The sequence below is a fragment of the Lissotriton vulgaris genome, chromosome 1_1, assembly GCF_964263255.1.
Source record: "Lissotriton vulgaris chromosome 1_1, aLisVul1.2, whole genome shotgun sequence".
In the NCBI taxonomy this organism is placed as follows: domain Eukaryota; kingdom Metazoa; phylum Chordata; class Amphibia; order Caudata; family Salamandridae; genus Lissotriton; species Lissotriton vulgaris.
The window spans coordinates 258576383-258596452 of NC_141685.1; the positions used below are offsets into that span (position 1 = coordinate 258576383).

General features: G+C 48.6%; 1 protein-coding gene across 1 annotated transcript in view; it reads left to right on the top strand.

Annotated features, from left to right (window-relative positions):
- Positions 1 to 20070, top strand: part of LOC147746868 (HORMA domain-containing protein 1-like) — a 1271881-nt gene that overhangs the window by 564832 nt on the left and 686979 nt on the right. The window contains exon 5 of the mRNA XM_086925061.1: positions 1779 to 1815. Within this exon, the coding sequence (XP_086781187.1) occupies positions 1779 to 1815 (37 nt within the window). The remainder of the gene's footprint in view (positions 1 to 1778; positions 1816 to 20070) is intronic.

Consider the following 20070-nt stretch of genomic DNA (forward strand, 5'->3'; position numbering starts at 1 on the left):
GAGCGAAAAAATCGCGGGAACGCCCCCGAATCTGGTCCGGCCTTGACGGACAGATCCGGCTCCCAATGGCTAGCCTCCATTTATGGAGCTAGCCAATGGGAGCCGGGGGACGTTCCTGAAGCCCATATTGTAAACAAAAGATTTCGCCTGCGCCGAAAAGCTGCGCACAAGTGCGCAGCCTTCGGCCAGGCGAAACCTAAAAACGGCTTTGTTTGCGGTAGTACCTCTGGAGTTGTTGTGCTGCAACCTGGAAGAGTGTGCATGCCTGCACTCAGCATCATTGCCTGGAATCGGCGCAGCGCAGTGATGGAGCAGTGGACAGGGTGTATCACACCACTTATTCCATAAGGCGAGCCTCTTTCGGTTGCATGTGTTTTATTCTACATTTGTACAGTGTTAGGACTTTTATACATGTTTATACATGTGTATATGCACATATGTTTATTGTAAATAACACAGGAATATGTTATCTATATGTTTGTACCAACCATCTGCTATTTGTTCTGAGGATATGAACTATACAAATACTGTAACTGCTTGCTAATCTGATTCAAGCATATACATCTATGAAAGATCCAATACTGGAGAAGAAAATGAGTTATTTACCTGTAAGTGTAGTTGCCCAGTATCTTTCATCAATTCACTTGCAACCCACTCTCCTCCCCTGAGGGGCTCCCCTTGTAGGTTGGGATTTATTTGCTGCTTGTTCTTTGAAAATCTGATGGATCAAAAAAAAAAAAGATAAGAAAATCTGAGGGGTTTAGCCTATCTTGAGAGTATTCTTGAGGGTGTTATCGCCTGATTGCCTGCAGTGTGGTTCTTTTTTTGAAAGGAAATAGATATACTATTAAAATGATTGCTCATTGCCATGATGTCCTATGATAATTATACATACTGCTTTATTATGGTACTGTGGGACTCCCACTTCATCTGGGAATGATTCAAGGATGTGAACCTATGAAATATACTAAGACTGCAGAACCAGAGTTACCGGTTAGTAACTCATGTTCTTCTCCTCAGTCTAGGATGATTTGAATGTCACCAGTGGCCGCAATGAGCCTGTAAATTAGTATTCAAATGAATCCTCCCTTAATTTTTTTCAGAGTGTTTCACTGTATACACATCCCATCTTCCTCCACAACAAGACTCGGGTAATAATCTTTTCTGGTGCTTATGCATTGGAGCATTCTCATCACTCTAAAAATGGCCGCAACTTGAGAACCAAAATATTTGTAATGGTCACTCTGAAATCTTCAATGTTGGATTCTGTGTATTTTTTATTGTTTTCCACTGAAAGCTAAATATTGGTTTTCCATTACAAGCTATTTGTATATTTTTCATCTTGGTTAACGTTACCTCATTTTATCGTTTGTGGTACTCAGTAATTAAAAGAAGATAATTAAACATTGCAGGTTTTCTTTGTCTTTTTATTACAGTTCTAACTGCAGGAGACTGAAAATTGTATAAATATGCAAGTGCAATTTTGGATATTAAACAAACTCTATTTTTTAGATAATATTCGAGATTATTTGATTATAAAGGAAAATGGAAAACATTAAAGCCTGATGATTCTCTTCACTGTCCGAGAAAGTGGTCTGAATTCTAGTAGGTCTCTTTCTTGTGACCTTGAGGGCTCAGTTACATTTAGTAAAATCTTCAAGTATAAAAGAAATCAAGTATGATAATTCTCACTGGCATTCGAGAGAAATTAAGGAAAGTAGTATTCTATTAACATATTACTATAATGAACATTATTTAAGCTGAATCTTCTCTTGCAGGATGAAGGGATGCTTTGATGCTTTGGAAAAAAAATATGTAAGTCTAAATCTGTTCTGTTATTAATCACTCATTTTGTGTGTATACTGTGTATTTTAAATTTTTAATACCTCCAATTAATGTTCCTAAACACTTTGAAATGGAAGCCTGACATATGTAATGTATTTAGGGGCAGATGTACGACCCACCAATTAGTGAGTAGCAAATTGCATCGCATTTGTGACTCGCAATTTGTGACTCGCTAATTAGAATGCACAACAGTGTCTGAGACACTGTTTGTGATTACCAATGGGGTCGCAAATTGCATGCCTCATGCACATTAATAAGGCAGACCTCCATGTCTGGAATGCTCTTAAATAAAGCAGTTTTTTTAATGCAGCCTGTTTTCCTTAAAGGAAAACGGGATGCATTTAACCCCTTCCACGCTGCTCGAATTTTCGCGCTGTGCGGACATTTTAATGAGTGGGCGGGGTTCGGACGTCACCCGGCCGTCCTCCGCACACGCCCACTGTAACGTTGGACGGCCGGGGGCCGAGCAACGCATGGAAGGGGTTAAAAAATAACAATGAAACTTTTCAATTTCATTTTTTAAGGGCAGGCAGTGGTTCCTGGGACCACTGCCTGCCCTTAAAAAATGTTTGCACTTGCTTTCACAAATGGAAGGGGTCCCCTTGGGACCCGTTCTCGTTTGCTAGTGCTTTACCAACCTTCTGAGAAGGGTGGTAAACTGAGAACATTCTTACATAGCTTAAGGCGTCGCTGTTAGGAAGGTACGCCCTTGGAACGCCCCTTCCTAATAGAGAGTCCCTAATCCTATTTTGCGAGTCACAAATTGATTTGCGACTCTCAAAATAGGATTACATGGGCCACAGGTTTTTTGCGGGCGCAAACGGGTCTAAAACCCATTTTTACACGCAAAAAACTTTTGTACATCTGGCCCTTAGTTCCCACTTTGAAAGTTATAGTAATCCCATCATAATACATTCAGATGTTTGTGCCTAGCTTTGTGGGACACAATGTTGTTTCATATTATACATATATATCTGTTGGTGAAATGATGATGGGTTATGACTTTATAACCTATTTGTGATTATTATATTGACTTGTTTTAGGCTTATAGAAAATGCATTTTGCATAAGATACTGTATCTTTGTTAGACAACAATTGTTAAATACTAGAAATAGTTTGATATGTGATTTAGTAAAGTCTACTTGGCCGCATTGTGGCGTAATTATTAGTTTATATTGAAATATTAGTTACTCAGCATTGCATCACTTATAAATTCAAATGTTTTGAAATAGTCCATGTTATCAGTCAAGCGGAAGTCTCTGATGGGTCAGCTGCTGAGATTTTTAAATCTGCGCTGTTGTTGACTAAAATGTGATCAACCACCACCTTGTGGACCGAAATCTCATTGGCACTAATAAAGTGTCTCACTCATCTGCAATATCGTTAGTGCATGGCCCATGACTCCCCTGTGGAGGCTATGGCCTCACAGGCTGGCAACCACTGACCAGATGTTCGGTTTTCGAGGAGTTTGCTGTGACAAAGAAGGCAAGATTTAGCTGTGGATCCCCTCAAAAAACAGCTTTATGGTTGACATGTAAGTCTAGTAGAAATTGTCTGCTTCGTCCACATCAGTCCACAATCAAGCAAAGGCCTGTTTCAGACACCTAAAGGCCCAAATTGATTCCTAGCACTGGTATAAAGGTGTGAGAAGCAAGGAGAGCATTGTCTGAACCTTTCTTCATTTGTGGCCCTGTTGTGCTTAACTTTTCTTCATCCTTTTTCTCAAGACTTTCTGGATTATGAGGTCTTCAGTTTATCACTAACTCCCTTAAAACTCAGGATCATGCAAATAGGTCAGGCATCTGAACCTGAGATGGTAACCCTGGTTGCACTCTGCATATGCATTTGCCCAAGGGTAACCAGGCGCGATATAAAACTCAGTAATAATAATAATAATAATAATAACAGCGGAAATTAGGTCCTGGCTACTGAACTGAAAGCAGGTCTGGGAAATCTTTTTGCAGGTGGTCTTTCAGCGCTGAGAGAAGCGTGGTCAGTGATGTGGCCAATATTAGATGTAGTATGCTGTCGCTGAACAGGTGATTGGAACCATTGATAATCAATTGGAAACAAATACAGAAACAGAGCAAGTAACAGACGCTTTTAAGCTCACAAAGGGGCATATCATCAAGGACCGGTGATAATTATCGCTAAGCGCACTTAGCGCTAGGATAATTATAGCCGGGTACTGTGGAATTGTATCGCTGAGATAGCGTGCTATTAGCAACGCTTATCTCAAAAGCGATAGAATTCCAACTGGTAACTGCCAAATGTGAGATTATTGCTGGAAATCCACCGATAATCTCACAAAGTTTGGCGTTAGCTTGATGATAGGGCGAGGCATACTTACTCATGATATCCACCTTACATAGGATATCATGGCTAAGTCAGTCTCGAAGCAGGCGGGAGGAAAGTAGCGATAACAGAGGTTATCGCTGCTTAGCTTGTCGCTCTGCAGGTTAGCGTGCCCCTTGTTAATTGGAGAAATGTTGCTTAGTGACATTTCTCCAGTAATGTCAGGGCAGGAACGCCCACTTTGAATCTCATTAGAAATGAAAAGCTGGGCGTTCAGTTAACAGGCGCTGATGCAAGGTTTCACTCGATATCGTGATCTTGCTTAGGCAATAAAATTATCGCCGTTTTTCGTCCGAAAACGGACGCAAAAGTGGCGATCATTTTATAGCGCCTCGTTGATGATATGCCCCTTAAAATCTAAAGTCAAAGAGAAAGGTGAAGATCTATATGGAACAGATCACTAAGGGACCACATTCTCATCTGAAATGTGAAAGATGGAATAGAAGGTTCTCTTCCAGAGAATCCTCATCAATAGTCATAAGCACTAGAATATTCCTGCCAATGCGCGGGACCCTGGAAACACAACCATATATGTGCCCCACATATATGTATCTCCATATATATATACATATATAAAATAAGCAACTGCAGCCTTATACACACCATAGCTGAATCATGCTGTAAGGACTCCCCATTATATCATAAAAGCATACATTAGAAACGGGGACAAACAACAGCAAAACATGTTTTGAATCTGTTTTAATGCTTAGCAGTAAGAAGAAACTCTCACATAGGACTGAAAGCATATACAGCTCCCAGGCTGCATTTCAGAAACACAGTCTAAAAAGACTGAAAAGCTAACTCATAGCATCATAGAGATAAACTGGCACCGTGCCTTTAAGGCAGTCATGACCCCAGCTTACCATCATGCCTCAGGGGTGACAGTTAGATCAGTTGTTCTTTCCGGCTCCTTCAGGAAGGATCCTGGTACACAGCTCCACTTCTTTCTGATTATAGTCAGAAATAATCTTCACTTTTTTTAACTCTTTTGACTTACTTTGACGTTTTTCACCTTCTGAAGTAAGGTTCTGTCTTTTTTTGCCAGTTTTGGGCATTTTTTTCCACTCAAAATGCCTTCACTTTTTGACCCCTGCCCTTCTTGTGGTAAAAAGAAGGCCAGGTCAGACTCTCCTGAAGTCTGTATCCTTGGTTTGCCTAAGGACCATGACCCTAAGGCTTGTCCTCATTGTCAGACCCTGTCCAAAAGGACTTTAAAGGACAGAGAAAGAATTTGTCTACACGGGCTGGCAGAAAAATCTGCACGAGGCAGGTCACCGGTGAAGAAGGGTTCCAAGAGATTGTGATCTCCATCTAGAAGCAAGATCCCTCACCCTTCGACCTCAGCTGCAGGCTCGGCACTGAAAAATCTACCACCGGTAGGTCATTTGTCCAAGAACAGGCCATCGACGGCGGGCTCGCCCGTCGGGAAGACATCGACATTCAGTTACGTCGTCGACGTCGAAGACTCGTGATCCTCCGCCTTCGTCAACCCGGCGACGATCGGCGTCGAGGAACAGAAGCCCTCCGCCATCATCAACTTGGTGACGAGCGGCATCGAGGAGTATCAGCCCTCTGCCGTCGTCAACCCTGCGACGATCGGCGTTGAGGATTGGAAGTCCCCCACCGTCGTCAGCACGACGTTCGGCGTCAAGGGCATGCTCCCCTCCGTCACCGTCAGTCCATCGGCAAGGGGTAGGAGTCCTCTGCCGTCATCAACCCAGCAATGATCGGCGTCGAGGATGGGAACTCCTCCGCTGTCGTCTCGTCGACGATCGGTGTCGAGGATCGACACCCCTCCACCGTCATCTCAACGACGATGGGCGTCAAGGAAGAAGAGCCCTTCGCCGTCTTCTCAACAATGATCGGCGAACCTCTACCGTCAACAACAAGGCGACGTTCGGCGTCGAGGAGCAGAGCCCCTTCATCTGAATCTGCACAGCAATGTTGGCCGTCGGTTCGATGTCGAGGCTAAGAAATGTCCAGGCATCGTCTGCAAGGGATCCGACGTCGAGGAGTAGAGCATCAGACCGGAGATCAACGTCGAGGAGGAGGTCTGGTTCGACGTCGAGAGGCGCACGTCCGACGTCAAAACCACCTCAGTGAGGTCCAGAGAAGGATCTGTGGTTCTAGTGACGGAATACACATCACTCCATTCTTCCTCTTATTTCTCCAGACATCCTTCCACGAGATCAGCTCTCCAGACCTGCTCAGTGTCTCCGAAGATGGCTCCTCCCACTGCATCACTGAGACAAGGATACCTGGGCGACACGGCAGATGCAGGAATATGCCAGTCCCATCCACAGGTCACCTTTACAAAGGTTGGTGCAGGAGGTGGACAGATCGCGTGCCCCAAGACTTGAGGAACACACAGGCAGGTCCCGGGAATGAAGACATAGTTCCCATCGCAGAAGTAGAAGAACACCGTCGTGGTCTTCTTCTTCCACCCAATCATCGAAGAGGGATTATTCCCCTACCCTATAGGACAGCCCTGTATTGAGGGTATCTCCGATAGATGACATCAACACCTACCATGATGTGCTTCAGAGAAGGGCTCAGAAGCTGAACAACGAGATGTCTGCCCCTCAGGTGGCAACAACGGAGATCTTTGAGACCCAGCATCAGAGGGCAGCGTCTCGTCCATTACTCCCCTTGGTTCCTGGGCTTCTGGAACCCGTGATGTACATCTTCCTGACACCAGCTACGATCAAGGCCGCACCGGCTCGAATTCAGAAATAATACAAGCCGGCTTCCTCAGACCCTGTCTTCTTGAAGACGGATCTGCCTGCAGACTCGGTGATCATTGCGGCAGCGAGGGAAACTCATGCTGTGGCTGCGTCTTCATCGGTTCCACCCGATAAGGAAAGTAGGACCCAGGACTCTTGGGGACGTAAGGTGTGCGGCTCAGCAGCTTCATCATTAAAGGTCTCCAGTGCAGCAGCCTTATTAGGTCGCTAAGATAGGGCCTTGTGGGACTCATTTGACCGCTTCAAAGAGAAGCTGCCAAAAGAGGATCAGAAGGACTTTGAAGAGATCATCACGAGGGGTCACATGTTGCCAACCAAATGATCAGTACGGCAGCGGACGGCGCTACTCTATCGGCGCATTCATATGCCCATGGGGTTTGTCCCAGGAGATCTTCCTGGTTGAGGCTGACAGCACTCAAGCCAGATGCACAGCAGAAAATCATAAATCTCCCGTTTTCCATCTGGGCAGGATGAAGGCGGAACTCGACACCCTCAAAGCAGTGGGCTTGGAGAAAAATAAGGAGTACAAACGTCAATATTGGCCCAACCAGCGCAAGGGATAACAACAGAGGGTTCAAACCCCTCCATGGGCCCAAGGAAAAAACCAAGGCAAGTCGCAGTACCAGGGCCGTAAATCCAACAGAGGTAGAGGTGGTCACCAGCAACAGTCCTCTACCAGGGCCAGATCAGCAGGGAAGCAACGAGCAGGAGCTTCCTCTGGCACCATTGCCCACTCCATTGGGGGGGAAGTGCTTCACATCATCTAGCAGAGTGGTGCAGCATCAAAAAAGATTGTTGGGTGCTCAATATACGGCGCAATGGATATGCACTACGTTTTCGTGTGCTTCCAAAGGACATTCCTCCAAAAAGATCTTGTCCTCGCCAACTAAAATTGCTCCTGCAGGAAGTGGCAAACCTTCTGCGAAAAAAAGCCATAGAAGAGGTTCCTTACGCGCACCAAGGGAAGGGAGTCTACTCCAGGTACTTTCTTGCGCCCAAAAAAGACTAGGAGCACAAGTTCAGACCTATCCTGGACCTCCGCCTGCTGAACAAAGTCATTGTGATGGAGAAGTTTTGCATGTTGGCCCTTCATCAAATATGTCTACATCTGCAAGCAGGAGATTGGATGTGTTTGGTGGACCTCCAAGATGCGTATTTCCATATACCCATTGCTCCACGTCATCTCAAGCAAGTATCTGCGATTTGTGGTCGGAGACAAGCACTATCAATACAAAGTCTTACCCTTCGGGCTGAAGTCTGTCCCGCGAGTCTTTACTAAGTGCATGGCAGTGGTGGCGGCCGCCCTACACAGAAAAGGTCTATTCGTCTACCCTTACTTAGACGATTGGCTCCTCAAAGGACCATCTCCTCAACAAGTAAGGAGTGATTTCCAAATCTGTCTACTGCAACTACACAATCTGGGTCTTCATGTCAACATTGAGAAGTCTGTACAACAGCCCGCCCAGACGATCCACTATCTGGGATCGACTCTGGGTACAAACAAAGGAAGAGCGTTTCCTTCGGAGGAGAGACTTTCCTCAATGCAGCAGAAGTGCAAGGCTCTACTTCAGACAGAACGCCCAGCAGTCCAACAAGTGGCATCTCTGCTGGGGTCGACGGCCTCCTGCATATTTCTCACCCCCAACACCAGGCTGAGAATGCGTCCATTGCAACAAGATCTTGAAGACAAGTGGGACCAAGCAACAGGGCGCTGGGAGGATCGGATCGTGATCTCCCAAGCAGCGAAATCCTCCATCAAGTGGTGGACCCGGCCGCAGAATCTGTTGGTGGGAGTCCCTTTCCATCAACCAGTTCCAGTGCAATTGTTGATAACGGATGCATCGCTACAAGGATCGGGGCACACATGGGGTGCTTTCAAATGCAGGGCCTGTGGTCCACGAAAGAACAGTCCTACCACATAAACATGTTGGAGCTAGGATCAGTCCATCTTGCTCTGAAAGGCCGCAGAATCTGTTGGTGGGAGTCCCTTTCCATCAACCAGTTCCAGTGCAATTGTTGATAACGGATGCATCGCTACAAGGATGGGGGCACACATGGGGTGCTTTCAAATGCAGGGCCTGTGGTCCACAAAAGAACAGTCCTACCACATAAACATGTTAGAGCTACGACCAGTCCAACTTGCTCTGAAAGCTTTTTTGCCTTCGATCATGTCCAACTCGATTCTGATCCAAACAGACAACACGACCACCATGTATTATCTAAACAAACAGGGTGGTACGTGCTCTCGCCCTCTCTCCCTGGAGGCTCAAGCGATCTGGCACTGGCTTCTGGCTTGGAACCTCTCCATAGTGGCAGTGCACCTTCCGGGAGAGCAGAATGTCAAAGCAGACACACTCAGTCGGCACTTCGAAGATCAGCCAGACTGGGTTCTGCATGATGAGGTGGTGGCAGACATTTTCCAACAGTGGGGTCGTCCATCAATAGATTTATTTGCAGACGACAAAAACAAAAAATGCCACACCTTCGCATCCTGATTCCAACGTCCAGGGAGAAGGGGGAATGCCCTTTTGATGGATTGGTCAGAGACATTTGCCTATGCCTTTCCTCCTTTGCCTCTGATCCCGAAGGTGGTGTCCAAGCTCATTGGATCCAACATGAAGATGATTCTGATAGCTCCAGACTGGCCACAGCAGTGGTGGTACCCGGACCTTCTTCAGTTATCAAGTACTCCCCCACAGGAGGCTACCGTACAGAGCGGACCTACTGACCAAGATGGACGGGAGGATTCTTCATCCCATCCTTCCCTCCCTGAACTTGATGGCATGGCTCCTGAGGTCCTACAATACGTACACTTGAATCTGCCGCAGGACTGCATGCATATTCTGAAAGAGGCTAGGCGACCCTCCACAAGAGCGTCATATGCTTTTAAATGGAAGAGGTTCTACCTATGGTGTGTTGAAAACCATTTTAACCCTACGAAGGGGCAGGAAGATTTCATTCTTCCTTACCTTCTATATTTGGCAAAAGCGGGTTTGAAATATGTCTCAATCAGGGTTCATTTTTCAGCCATTACGGCATACAGAAAGTCACCCAGCCAACCTTCCTTTTTCCAGGTGGTTAAGGATTTCTTACAGGGGTTGAAGAAAGTGTATCCCCCGGTTCGAAACCCTTCTCCTCCCTGAGGGTTAAATCTGGTGCTGTCTAGATTAATGGGTCCTCCTTTTGAGCCCATTCGCAAAGCCTCTATACAGCACCTGACGTGGAAGGCTGCTTTTCTGGTAGCGATAATATCAGCGCGCAGAGTAAGTGAGATCCAAGCGTTGTGTGCAAAAGAACTTGATACTGTGTTTCACCACAACAGGGTAGTGTTAAGGGCTCACCTTGCTTTTTTGCCAAAGGTTATATATCTGATTTCCATATTAATCAGTCAATCTCCCTACCGTCCTTTTTTCGAAACCCTGCGGAGAGATCGCTACATTCCTTAGACCTCAAAAGAGTGCTTAAATTATATTTGGAGGGTACCAAGGGCATAAGGAAATCAGATCAATTGTTTCGGAATTATGGTGCCATGAGAACAGGTTTAACAGCCTCCAAAAGATCCATTTCAAGATGGATAGTGTCCTGTATAAAATTGGCTTACCAGTTGGAGCATAAACCCTTGTTGTTGTCTCCTAAAGCACACTCCACTAGGGGAAAAGCGGCCACAGTAGCTTTCTTGCATGATGTTCCAATGTCAGAAATGTACAAGGCTGCAACCTGGAGATCGGTTCACACTTTCACAAGGCATTATTGTCTAGAATCCGATTCCAGGGCTGATACTCAAGTGGGCCAGGCCTCCTTGAGGAATCTATTCGGATAGTAATCTATCTATCCAGGCTTAGTTATCTGAGCTGATTGGTTTATTTACCGTTCTGTTTCCTTTGCCCGCAGGTGGATGAGGTGAGGCTCGCTATTCTATTCTAGTGCTTATGACTATTGATGAGGATCCTAAGAAGCGGCACTTCCCTCAGGAGTGACGTCCCTTCGAAGCACTCATATGTAACTGTTCATCTCATTTATTCAATAAAGTTCATTCCACAATTGTAATCGATGCTTCAATTCTGTTTATTTCTTATGTTCTTTTGATACGTGTTATTTATTTATAAAACGTTAAAAAAATTTCATTACGATTATGCCCAATGCAGTTCGGGCATGTGCCCTTCATCAGGGGACTTGAGTCCTGTGAAATAATACAAGAGAACTATGGATTCATTTGACAAGCGTTGCATTAAGAATCAAAAAAGCGTATTCTTTTGTCATGCACGTGGTACTTTAAAAATAGCATGAGGAGGATTTGGAAAGATGGCATTATTAATGTTCTTAGTTTCGTTACCCGTGAGTTTTACTGGCTATGATGAGATGGTGAACGAGTAAGATGGTCCACGGATGAAAATGGATTGTCTTGATTGTGGGGTCGACATAAACGTAACCCGGATATGGTGGTTCTAAGTGCCGGTCGTGTGCGTGTGTCGTATGTGAATTAACGATGTAGATAGGAAAGTGCACATCATGCAACATGCAAAGATTGCAGATTAATAGAATGGTTCTGACCTGTCAAATGCGGGGTCTCCGTACGCGGTGTAATGCTGTACAGGGAAAAAGAACGAGTATAAATAAAACGTTCTGCATTATGGGTTAGTGAGCTGTCTAGATGGTGACTGTAATTTTCTCAAGGCTTACCATTAGTGTCAGGAAGGCTGGCGTGTGTCCGGAACTCGATCGGAGTAGGAAGTGAAAACAGTGTATGAGTTTTTATATATTAGTGATAGTGATTGGTGTCATGGGGGTCACATGGTTACTAAGGGCCTTAACAGTGAACGTGATTGTTGTCGTGAGAGTTACGTGGTGAAAGCGTTGGCGGTGATAGGTGGTAACATAGCGAAGTCGATGCTATGTGTTAGTGCTATTGTGGATACCACGTTTATAAACGAAAGTTAATGTGTGCATATGCCGTGTAATAGTATATGTAACAACATGTGTTGAGAATTAAACCTGCAAAACCTTCATGAATGGGTAAAAAATTCTGAAACAAAGAGCAAATTAGGTCCAATACTTGAAATAATGCGATATGTTGTAATACAACGCTAAAACAGTCTCAAAACAATGTCAATTGACGTGTGATAGTCCTTCTAAATGTAACAACTGTATTCTAAACGTTCATTGAGTCCCTTTGGTTGTACCGTAGATAAACGGTCTATCCAGTGTAGTTCACATCTAAGTAAATGTTGGGTATTGTCTCTGCCAGCATCAGTTGGCATCAGGTCCCAAACTTCAGAGAGCAGTAGTTGGCAACGGGATGCATCCTCCAATCAGGCAGAGACCACCGGAGCGGGCCGACGGCCCCAGCACATGGCCACACGACGCTTGGCGAGCACCATAAGCATCGAGATCAGCCGGCGCGTCGCGTCAGAACAGGGCTTGACGAAGCCAAGGAGACAGAGAAGGGCATCCGGGGAAATGACAGCTCGGACCATGTTGGAAATCGCAGCACAAACACCGAGCCAGAATGCCTGCACCCGGGGGCAGAGCCACGCCAAGTGAGCAAAATCAGGTGCCGGAGCGGAGCACCGAACACAGGAGTCATCCGGGGCAAGGCCTAGGCGATGAAGATGTGCAGGAGTGCTGTAAAATCTGTGCTGAAACTTGAAATGAATTAAATGGAGCCGATGATTCGGGGAAAGTTCAGTGGTTTGGTTACAGCAGTAGAGCCAGTCCGCGTCCGAGATGTCAAGACCCAGGTCAGCACTCCAGGCCGCGTGAGCCCGCGAAGTGGAAGCAGACGAAGACGCTAAAGCAGAGGTGAGGTGTACAGCCTGGTGACGAGCTTGCGTGGGGAGGTGGAAGTATACAGTAGGTCCAGAGCAGGAAGAGTAGGGGTAGGCTGAGGAAAGGTGGAATGTAGTGTCCGGCAGGTCGCTAGCAACTGGTAATAAAGAAACGTGTCCATTAGAGTAGGCGCCGCTGTGAGTGCATAAAAGGAATCGTCGGGGTAGAGGTCGGCCACGTCCTGAGGCCCCTGGACTCTGTGCGCCGAGACATGCAAGAGGACTGAAGTGGAGGGAAATCCGGGTGGTTGGCAATGGGCATACTGCCCGCCGAAAGAAGAGTAAGACCAGTTAGCTTACGCAAAGACGACCATGCCCACTTCAATGTTTCGACCGCGTTGACCTCCGTGCTGGGACGCACTGCCGGGGCAAATGGTGCCGTGGTGAGGGGCCAGGGAGTGGCAACGTCAGCCTCCACCTCCACGTGAGGCTGGTAGGGGCTAGGATGCAGCCAGAAGTGCAAAAAGCTAGCCTGGATACAAAGGGCATAAAGGCGAAGATCTGGCGCACCCAAACCGCCGGCGGACATCGGCAGAGTCGGGATGACGTAGGCGACCCTGGGCTGACGACCCGCCCAGATTAAAGACACCATAAGTGAGCGCAACCTGCGGAAGAAGTAAGCGGTTAGGGGAAAAGGAATATTGGAAAACAAATAAAGAAACTTGGGCAGGACCACCATCTTTGCAATGGAAACGCGGCCAAAAAGCGATATGGGTACCCGAGTCCACTGAGGAATCTTAGACTCTAGCCAATCCACCGCTCGGCCAAAGTTAGACCGCCATAACTCATCCGGGTCGCTACTGAGCCAGATGCCGAGTTAGCGGGTTGGACCCGTCGCCCACTCAAAAGGGTAGTCTGGCACAAAGGGGAGCGTGGCATCCGTCAATGGGAAAAGTATGGATTTACTCCAATTAATTTGAACCCCTGATAGACCGCCAAACCGAATGACCTCGCGCACGAGCGGGCAAAGATTTTCTTGAGGACGTCGGATGTAGAGGGTCACATCGTCCCTGTACATTGAGACCAGAAGGGAACGGGACGAGAAGCCAGTGCCCCTGTGGGTGTGGTGCTGACGAATACAAGCAGCAAGCGGCTCCATGGCTATGACGAACAACATGGGCGACAGGGGGCAACCCTGTCGCGTACCACGTAGGATGGGGAAAGGGTCCGTGATCTAACCATTAATCCGAAGCCGGGCGAGTGGGTCCGTATAAAGTAGTTTAATGTTCCTCAGGTAGTGCGCACTAAAACTCATCCGCGAGAGGACATAGAAGAGGAAAGGAGTTACATTGGAACTTCACTGGGAGGGGGAATCTTCGGTACAGCAATCCTGGGTGGTGTACAAATCTCTCCCCTGTTGCTGTTTTAAGGCCCCCACACCAATGACCACTTCCGAGGGCATCCCCTAGCCAGGTACGTGGTTTTTTCCCTAAAAATAGACTAATCCATATCACTTTCCCACCCCTCTACGGAAGGGGGCTGCTCTGCTCCCCACAACTGGGCAATATTTCGCTTGGAAATCATATAGCATAGAGTGACCCATTGTGTCTGCGAAATGTTTAAGTCTGTGGGGTCCCATATGTTAAGCAAACACTTCCTTGCCTCGGGAGACAGGGAAACTCCAAGTACTTCATGTATGATGTTATGTATGCTACTGCAATAGGTGGTTACCCGCTCACACTCCCAGATAATGTGCATGAAGGTACCGACCAGTCCACACTGCCTTTTACATAGTCCCGTGTCTGAAAGCCCCATGTGTACTAATCTAGGTCCTGTAAGCTAAATTCTATGTAAAACCTTGAGTTGGACCAGTTGGAGGTGAGCTGGAATTGCAACCTCCCTAGGTGAGGACACAGCTAACTGCCAGTCTTCCTCATCCAGCTCTAAGCCATTCTGCACCCACTTATCTCGTAAGGCTTGAAGGGAGTCAGACCTGTGATTGATCAGTTTTCTGTATATTAAAGAAATTGTCTTGTTCGAGGCATGTGGGCTGCTGAATTCATATCTGTGCATAGATCGCCGCCTAGTGTTGGGTCCGGATGATTGCACATTGTTGTCCTGGAAGAGTCTTCGAAGTATCACGAGATAGGTGGCTCCTCCCCTGGACTACAGTGCGCATGGGCATCGCCTCCATCTCAGATTGTTTTTTTCCGCCATTGGGTTCGGATGTGTTTCGGTTCCCTCTGTCGGAATCGATAGTTGTTTAACTTTCCTAACTTGAGACCAAAAGGTCTTTAGGCTTGGCGTCGGTATCGTTTTTCGTTCGGGTTTGACTGTTCTTCAGCTCCGAGCTCTTGCTGCCCTTCCGCGTGCTGTCGGCGCGGACGGGCCTACACGACGCTCCAGACATGGAACGAACTCCGTTTAAGAGGTGCCCGGTGTGCACCTCAAAGTATTCACACCTCGACGTGCACCCAGTGTGCAACAAATGTCTGTCGCCGGACCATGATGAGGCCAGGTGTATGGCCTGCTCAAAGTTCCGGTGTAAGAAGACTCTCAAGCTTCGTCGGGCCGCTAGACTCCAGGCCCAGTTATCAGCGCCCCCGCCAGACAACATCTTCGAAGAAGACGTTGGAGACGACAATGTCTTTCAAGTTTCGGACTCTAGCCCGGCGTCGGAGGAAGAAAACTACGACGCGGGAGACGAGGACTTTGATGAAGTCGTCGGTGAGGTAGGGGACGACGATGGGGCCATTGCCACCGTGGAGGATAGCTCAGAGGAGGAGCATCCTCAAACTGACTCAGGGGTCAACCCCCATTATACGGCCCAGGTCGAGGGATCGCCTTCGGGCCTTACCCAAGACCTCGTTAATCGTCCCACGGCCTCGCCTCCGGGCCCGGCCACGGACATTTCTGATGTGCCACTCCCGTTGAAGAAAACGAAAGTGAAGCCATCGGGGTCCACACCAACGGTTTCGAAACCGAAAGTGAAAGTCGCACTGGTGGGACAGAAGGCTCCAGAGGCCTCCAAGTCTAAGAAATTCAAAATGGCCGACAGCAAGAGCCACGCCAAGATGGCCGACCCGAAGACCCCGGTGTCGAAGCCGAAGGCGAAGACGACCGACGCGTCGGCGCCGAAGGTGGTCGAGGTCGATGACCCGAAAAAGGCTCCGAAGAAGCGGCAGGACGACGCCGAATCTCTGGCTGCGCCGACTCCGGCCGTCAAGGCCAAGGATGGTGATGTGTCGGCTCCAAAGACCGTGCCTTTCGCCGGCCCGACTCCGGACTCGGGGAAATCGCTCGAGCCGGTCCAGCCCTCCCCGGCCTTAACAAAAAAGGTCGTGGAGTCCCTGCAGCGGATTCATAAGGACGCTGTGGCTCACGAACCGAAGGATGTGGTGCCGAAGCCTACACCAAAGCCGGCTAAGGCGCAAACGCCTATCCACTTCACGCTGCTGCCGAAGACGACGCCGAAGGCTTTCGCTCCGAAGCATGGGACCGGGGTGCCTTTGAAGGTGGTGTCGACGCCCAAGGCGTCATTGGTAGTGCCGAAGCCTCGGCTCCAGCCACTCACAGATGAGGAGCGTCGAGAGGTTCTCATCGACGCCAACACCGGGAAGCTCTCTCTCCTCAAACGGAAGATCACCACGGAGCCAGTGTTGGAGCATTATCGTATTCCACTCAAAAACAAAAAGGACTCTGCGGGTACTTCTGCCCCTATAGTCCCTGCATCTCCACGTCATTTGGAACTTTCACCGACGCATTCAAACGCTGGGGAAGGTGATGGAGATGAAGAGGACGAGTACAATTATCCAGCATACTCGGATCCGGAGGAGGTACATGAACCTTGGTCTGCCGGAGGCGACCCTGAGGACCCTCAGTCGGGTCATGAACCGCAGTTTTTTGCAGCAAAAACTTCTCCAACGGAGGACTCTGCAGCCTTCAACGCTCTGATTGAGAGAGCTGCAGCTAATCATGATGTCGACCTACATTCAGATCCTGTGGATGTCGATTTTCTGTTTGACACTTTCTCAGTGGCTGAAAAGTCAGTCAAGACATTGCCTATGCTCAAGGGAGTGCTGAAGCACGCGCCAGAGGTTTTCAGGGAGCCCACTCGGGCGCGAGTCATCAATCCTCGTATTGATAAAAAATACAAGGCAGCGCCCTCGGATCCAACGTACATCAATGGACACTTGCCACTGGATTCTTTGGTTGTATCCAACGCACGTAAGCGGGCGAACTCGCAGACCACGGGTGACGCTCCTCCCCCAGACAAAGATTCAAAAATATTTGAAGCCTCAGGGAAACGGATTGCTGCGCAGGCAGCTAATATTTGGCGCATTTCAAACACGCAGGCCCTACTTGCACGCTACGATAGGGCGCATTACGACACCCTAGAAACACTTCTGCAGCACTTACCTGATCAGTACAAGGAGGCAGGTGAAATGTTGATTCAGGAGGGGAAGCTGATCAGCAACGCTTCCATCAAATGTGCGCTGGACGTGGCTGATACCGCCTCCAGGGCGATCAACACTAGCGTGTTGCTGAGGAGACATGCATGGCTTAGAATATCAGGCTTCAAACCAGATATACAGACAACAATCTTGAACCAAACAGTTAATCCTGACCACCTGTTTGGCCCCGAGGTGGATGCGACACTTGAAAAAATGAAGAAAGACACGGACACTGCTAAGTCTATGGGGGCCCTCCAGTCTCAGCAGTTTCGGGGTGGTTCCTTTCGCCGCTCCAATAACAGAGGCACCTCAAGGGGTCAGGCATCACAATCCACACAGTACTACAAGAGCAACACCCAAACCTCATACACCAACAAAGGTAGAGGTGGTTACAGGCGCAACAACGTCAAAGGCAGGGGACGTGGAAACAACAGCTCCAGGTCCTCCACCGCCAACAAACAGTGACGCCTTGTCACTGCCCCCCGACCACACAACACCGGTCGGGGGGAGACTCCAGCAGTTCCTGCCCGCGTGGAAATCCATCACCACGGACAGGTGGGTCAAGTCTCTTATCCAGTACGGTTACTGTCTGGAACTTACTTCCACTCCACCAAACATGCCTCCAAGAAACCGTCCTATGTCCGGCGAGCACTTGCACTTGTTGCAGCAGGAAGTTCAAGTCATGCTGCAAAAAGGGGCAATAGAGCTCGTCCCACTGCAAGAAAGGGGAACAGGAGTTTACTCTCTGTACTTTCTAATCCCCAAAAAGGACGGATCCCTCAGGCCCATCCTGGACCTCAGGCCCCTCAACTGGTACATTCTATCGGAGCACTTCCATATGCTCACGTTGCAGGAGGTCCTCCCCCTGCTTCGACAGGGGGACTTCCTGGCTACGCTGGATCTGAAGGATGCATACTTTCATATCCCCCTGCATCCTTCCCACAGGAAGTACCTCAGATTCACGATTCAAGACCAGCACGACCAGTTCAGGGTTCTGCCTTTCGGGGTCACCACAGCGCCAAGAGTCTTTACAAAGTGCCTGGCGACTGTGGCGGCGCATCTACGACGCCAGAACGTCCACGTCTATCCCTATCTGGACGACTGGCTCATTCAGGCAAAGTCAGAACAGCAGTGCGCCGACCACGTGTCCCGCACCATTCATCTCCTGCACGATCTGGGATTCTCGCTGAACTATCCAAAATTTCATCTCCAACCCGCCCATATACGGCAGTATCTGGGCGCGACAATAGACACTCTGGCAGCCACTGCGCAGCCAAATTCAGTGAGAATCGCCAGTATCCAAACGCTGATCCAACGATTCAGACCTCAGCACTCGCTTCCAGCGAAGGTGTTCATGCAGTTGATAGGCATGATGGCCTCCTGCATCTCCATCGTACTGCACGCGAGACTACATATGCGTCCGCTTCAGGAGTGCCTAGCACGTCAGTGGACTCAGGCTCATGGGCAACTGACAGACCTAGTGTTGGTGAGCGGTCGGGCGTACAACTCTCTGCATTGGTGGAATCCACAAAACCTTTGCAAGGGCGACCGTTCCAGGAGCCTGTGCCACAGATTATCCTGACAACGGACGCTTCTCTCCAGGGATGGGGAGCGCATGTACTCCACTACACAGTGCAGGGACTATGGACACTACAGCAAAGGAAGATGCACATCAACGTTTTGGAACTGATGGCAATCTTCATGGCCTTGAAGGCATTCAAAGTACATCTGTGCAACAAGGGAGTGGCAGCATGCTGCTTTGGTGTTCTGCGCGGACTGAGGCCGGTGCTTAAATTTTTCGATGCCCCGACGAGACAGTTGGTCATCCAAGCAACGATCATCTCCCGGCTGGACTACGCCAGTTCGCTCCTGCTGGGAGCTAACCAAGTTGAGATCGTCCGCCTGCAGCGCGTCCAGAACGCGGCTGCGAGAGCAGTGGTGGGCCTGCCGAGGTCCTGTCCCACGTCCAACACTCTGCGGTCCCTACACTGGTTACCAGTGAAAAGCCGAATCCATTTTAAGGTACTCAGCCTTGCTTTTAAAATTTTTAAAGGATCGGCGCCTGAGATCCTCAATAATCTTCTATCCCCTTATGTCCCGACTCGCTCCCTCAGATCTCTTGGGCAATCCCTTGCGGTTACCCCGCGTTTCAGGCTTAGTCGGATGGGCGGGCGCTCCTTCCGTGTGAGAGCTGCGGCTCTCTGGAATTCTCTTCCTTTGGAAATCCGCCTTTTAGAGGATCTACTAGCATTCCGCAGGGCCGTGAAAACCTACCTGTTTTAAACTTTTTATGTTGATTTTCACTTTCTTCCTCGCGTTGTGTTATGTTCACCTTTTCCATGCGCCAGGACGCTCCTTCGCTGGAGCAGCTGTGCGCAAAATAAATGTAGCTAACATAACATAACAAGGTCGTGTTGATCCGGACGGACAACATGACGGCCATGTACTACATTCAGAAACAGGGGGGCACACACTCTCCGCAGCTGTCTCATCTGGCTCAGAGCATGTGGAAGTGGGCCATTCAGAGGAACATCTTCCTCATGGCGGAGCATCTCCCGGGCAAGGACAACCAGATGGCGGACCTGCTCAGCAGGCACAGCCACCAAATGCACGAGTGGGAGATACATCCATCAGTACTCCAACCGTACTTCCAAAAGTGGGGTCATCCAGAGATAGACCTGTTCGCCACAAAGGAGAACGCAAAATGCCAAAGCTTCGCCGCCAAGTTCCCACACCCGCAATCGCAGGGCAATGCAATGTGGATGAACTGGTCAGGCAGATTTGCGTACGCTTTTCCCCCAGCACCTCTGATACCGCTGGTGGCATGCAAACTCAGGCAGCACTCGATGACTCTCATCCTGGTTGCTCCAACGTGGTCTCGCCAACCATGGTACACCACGTTTCTGG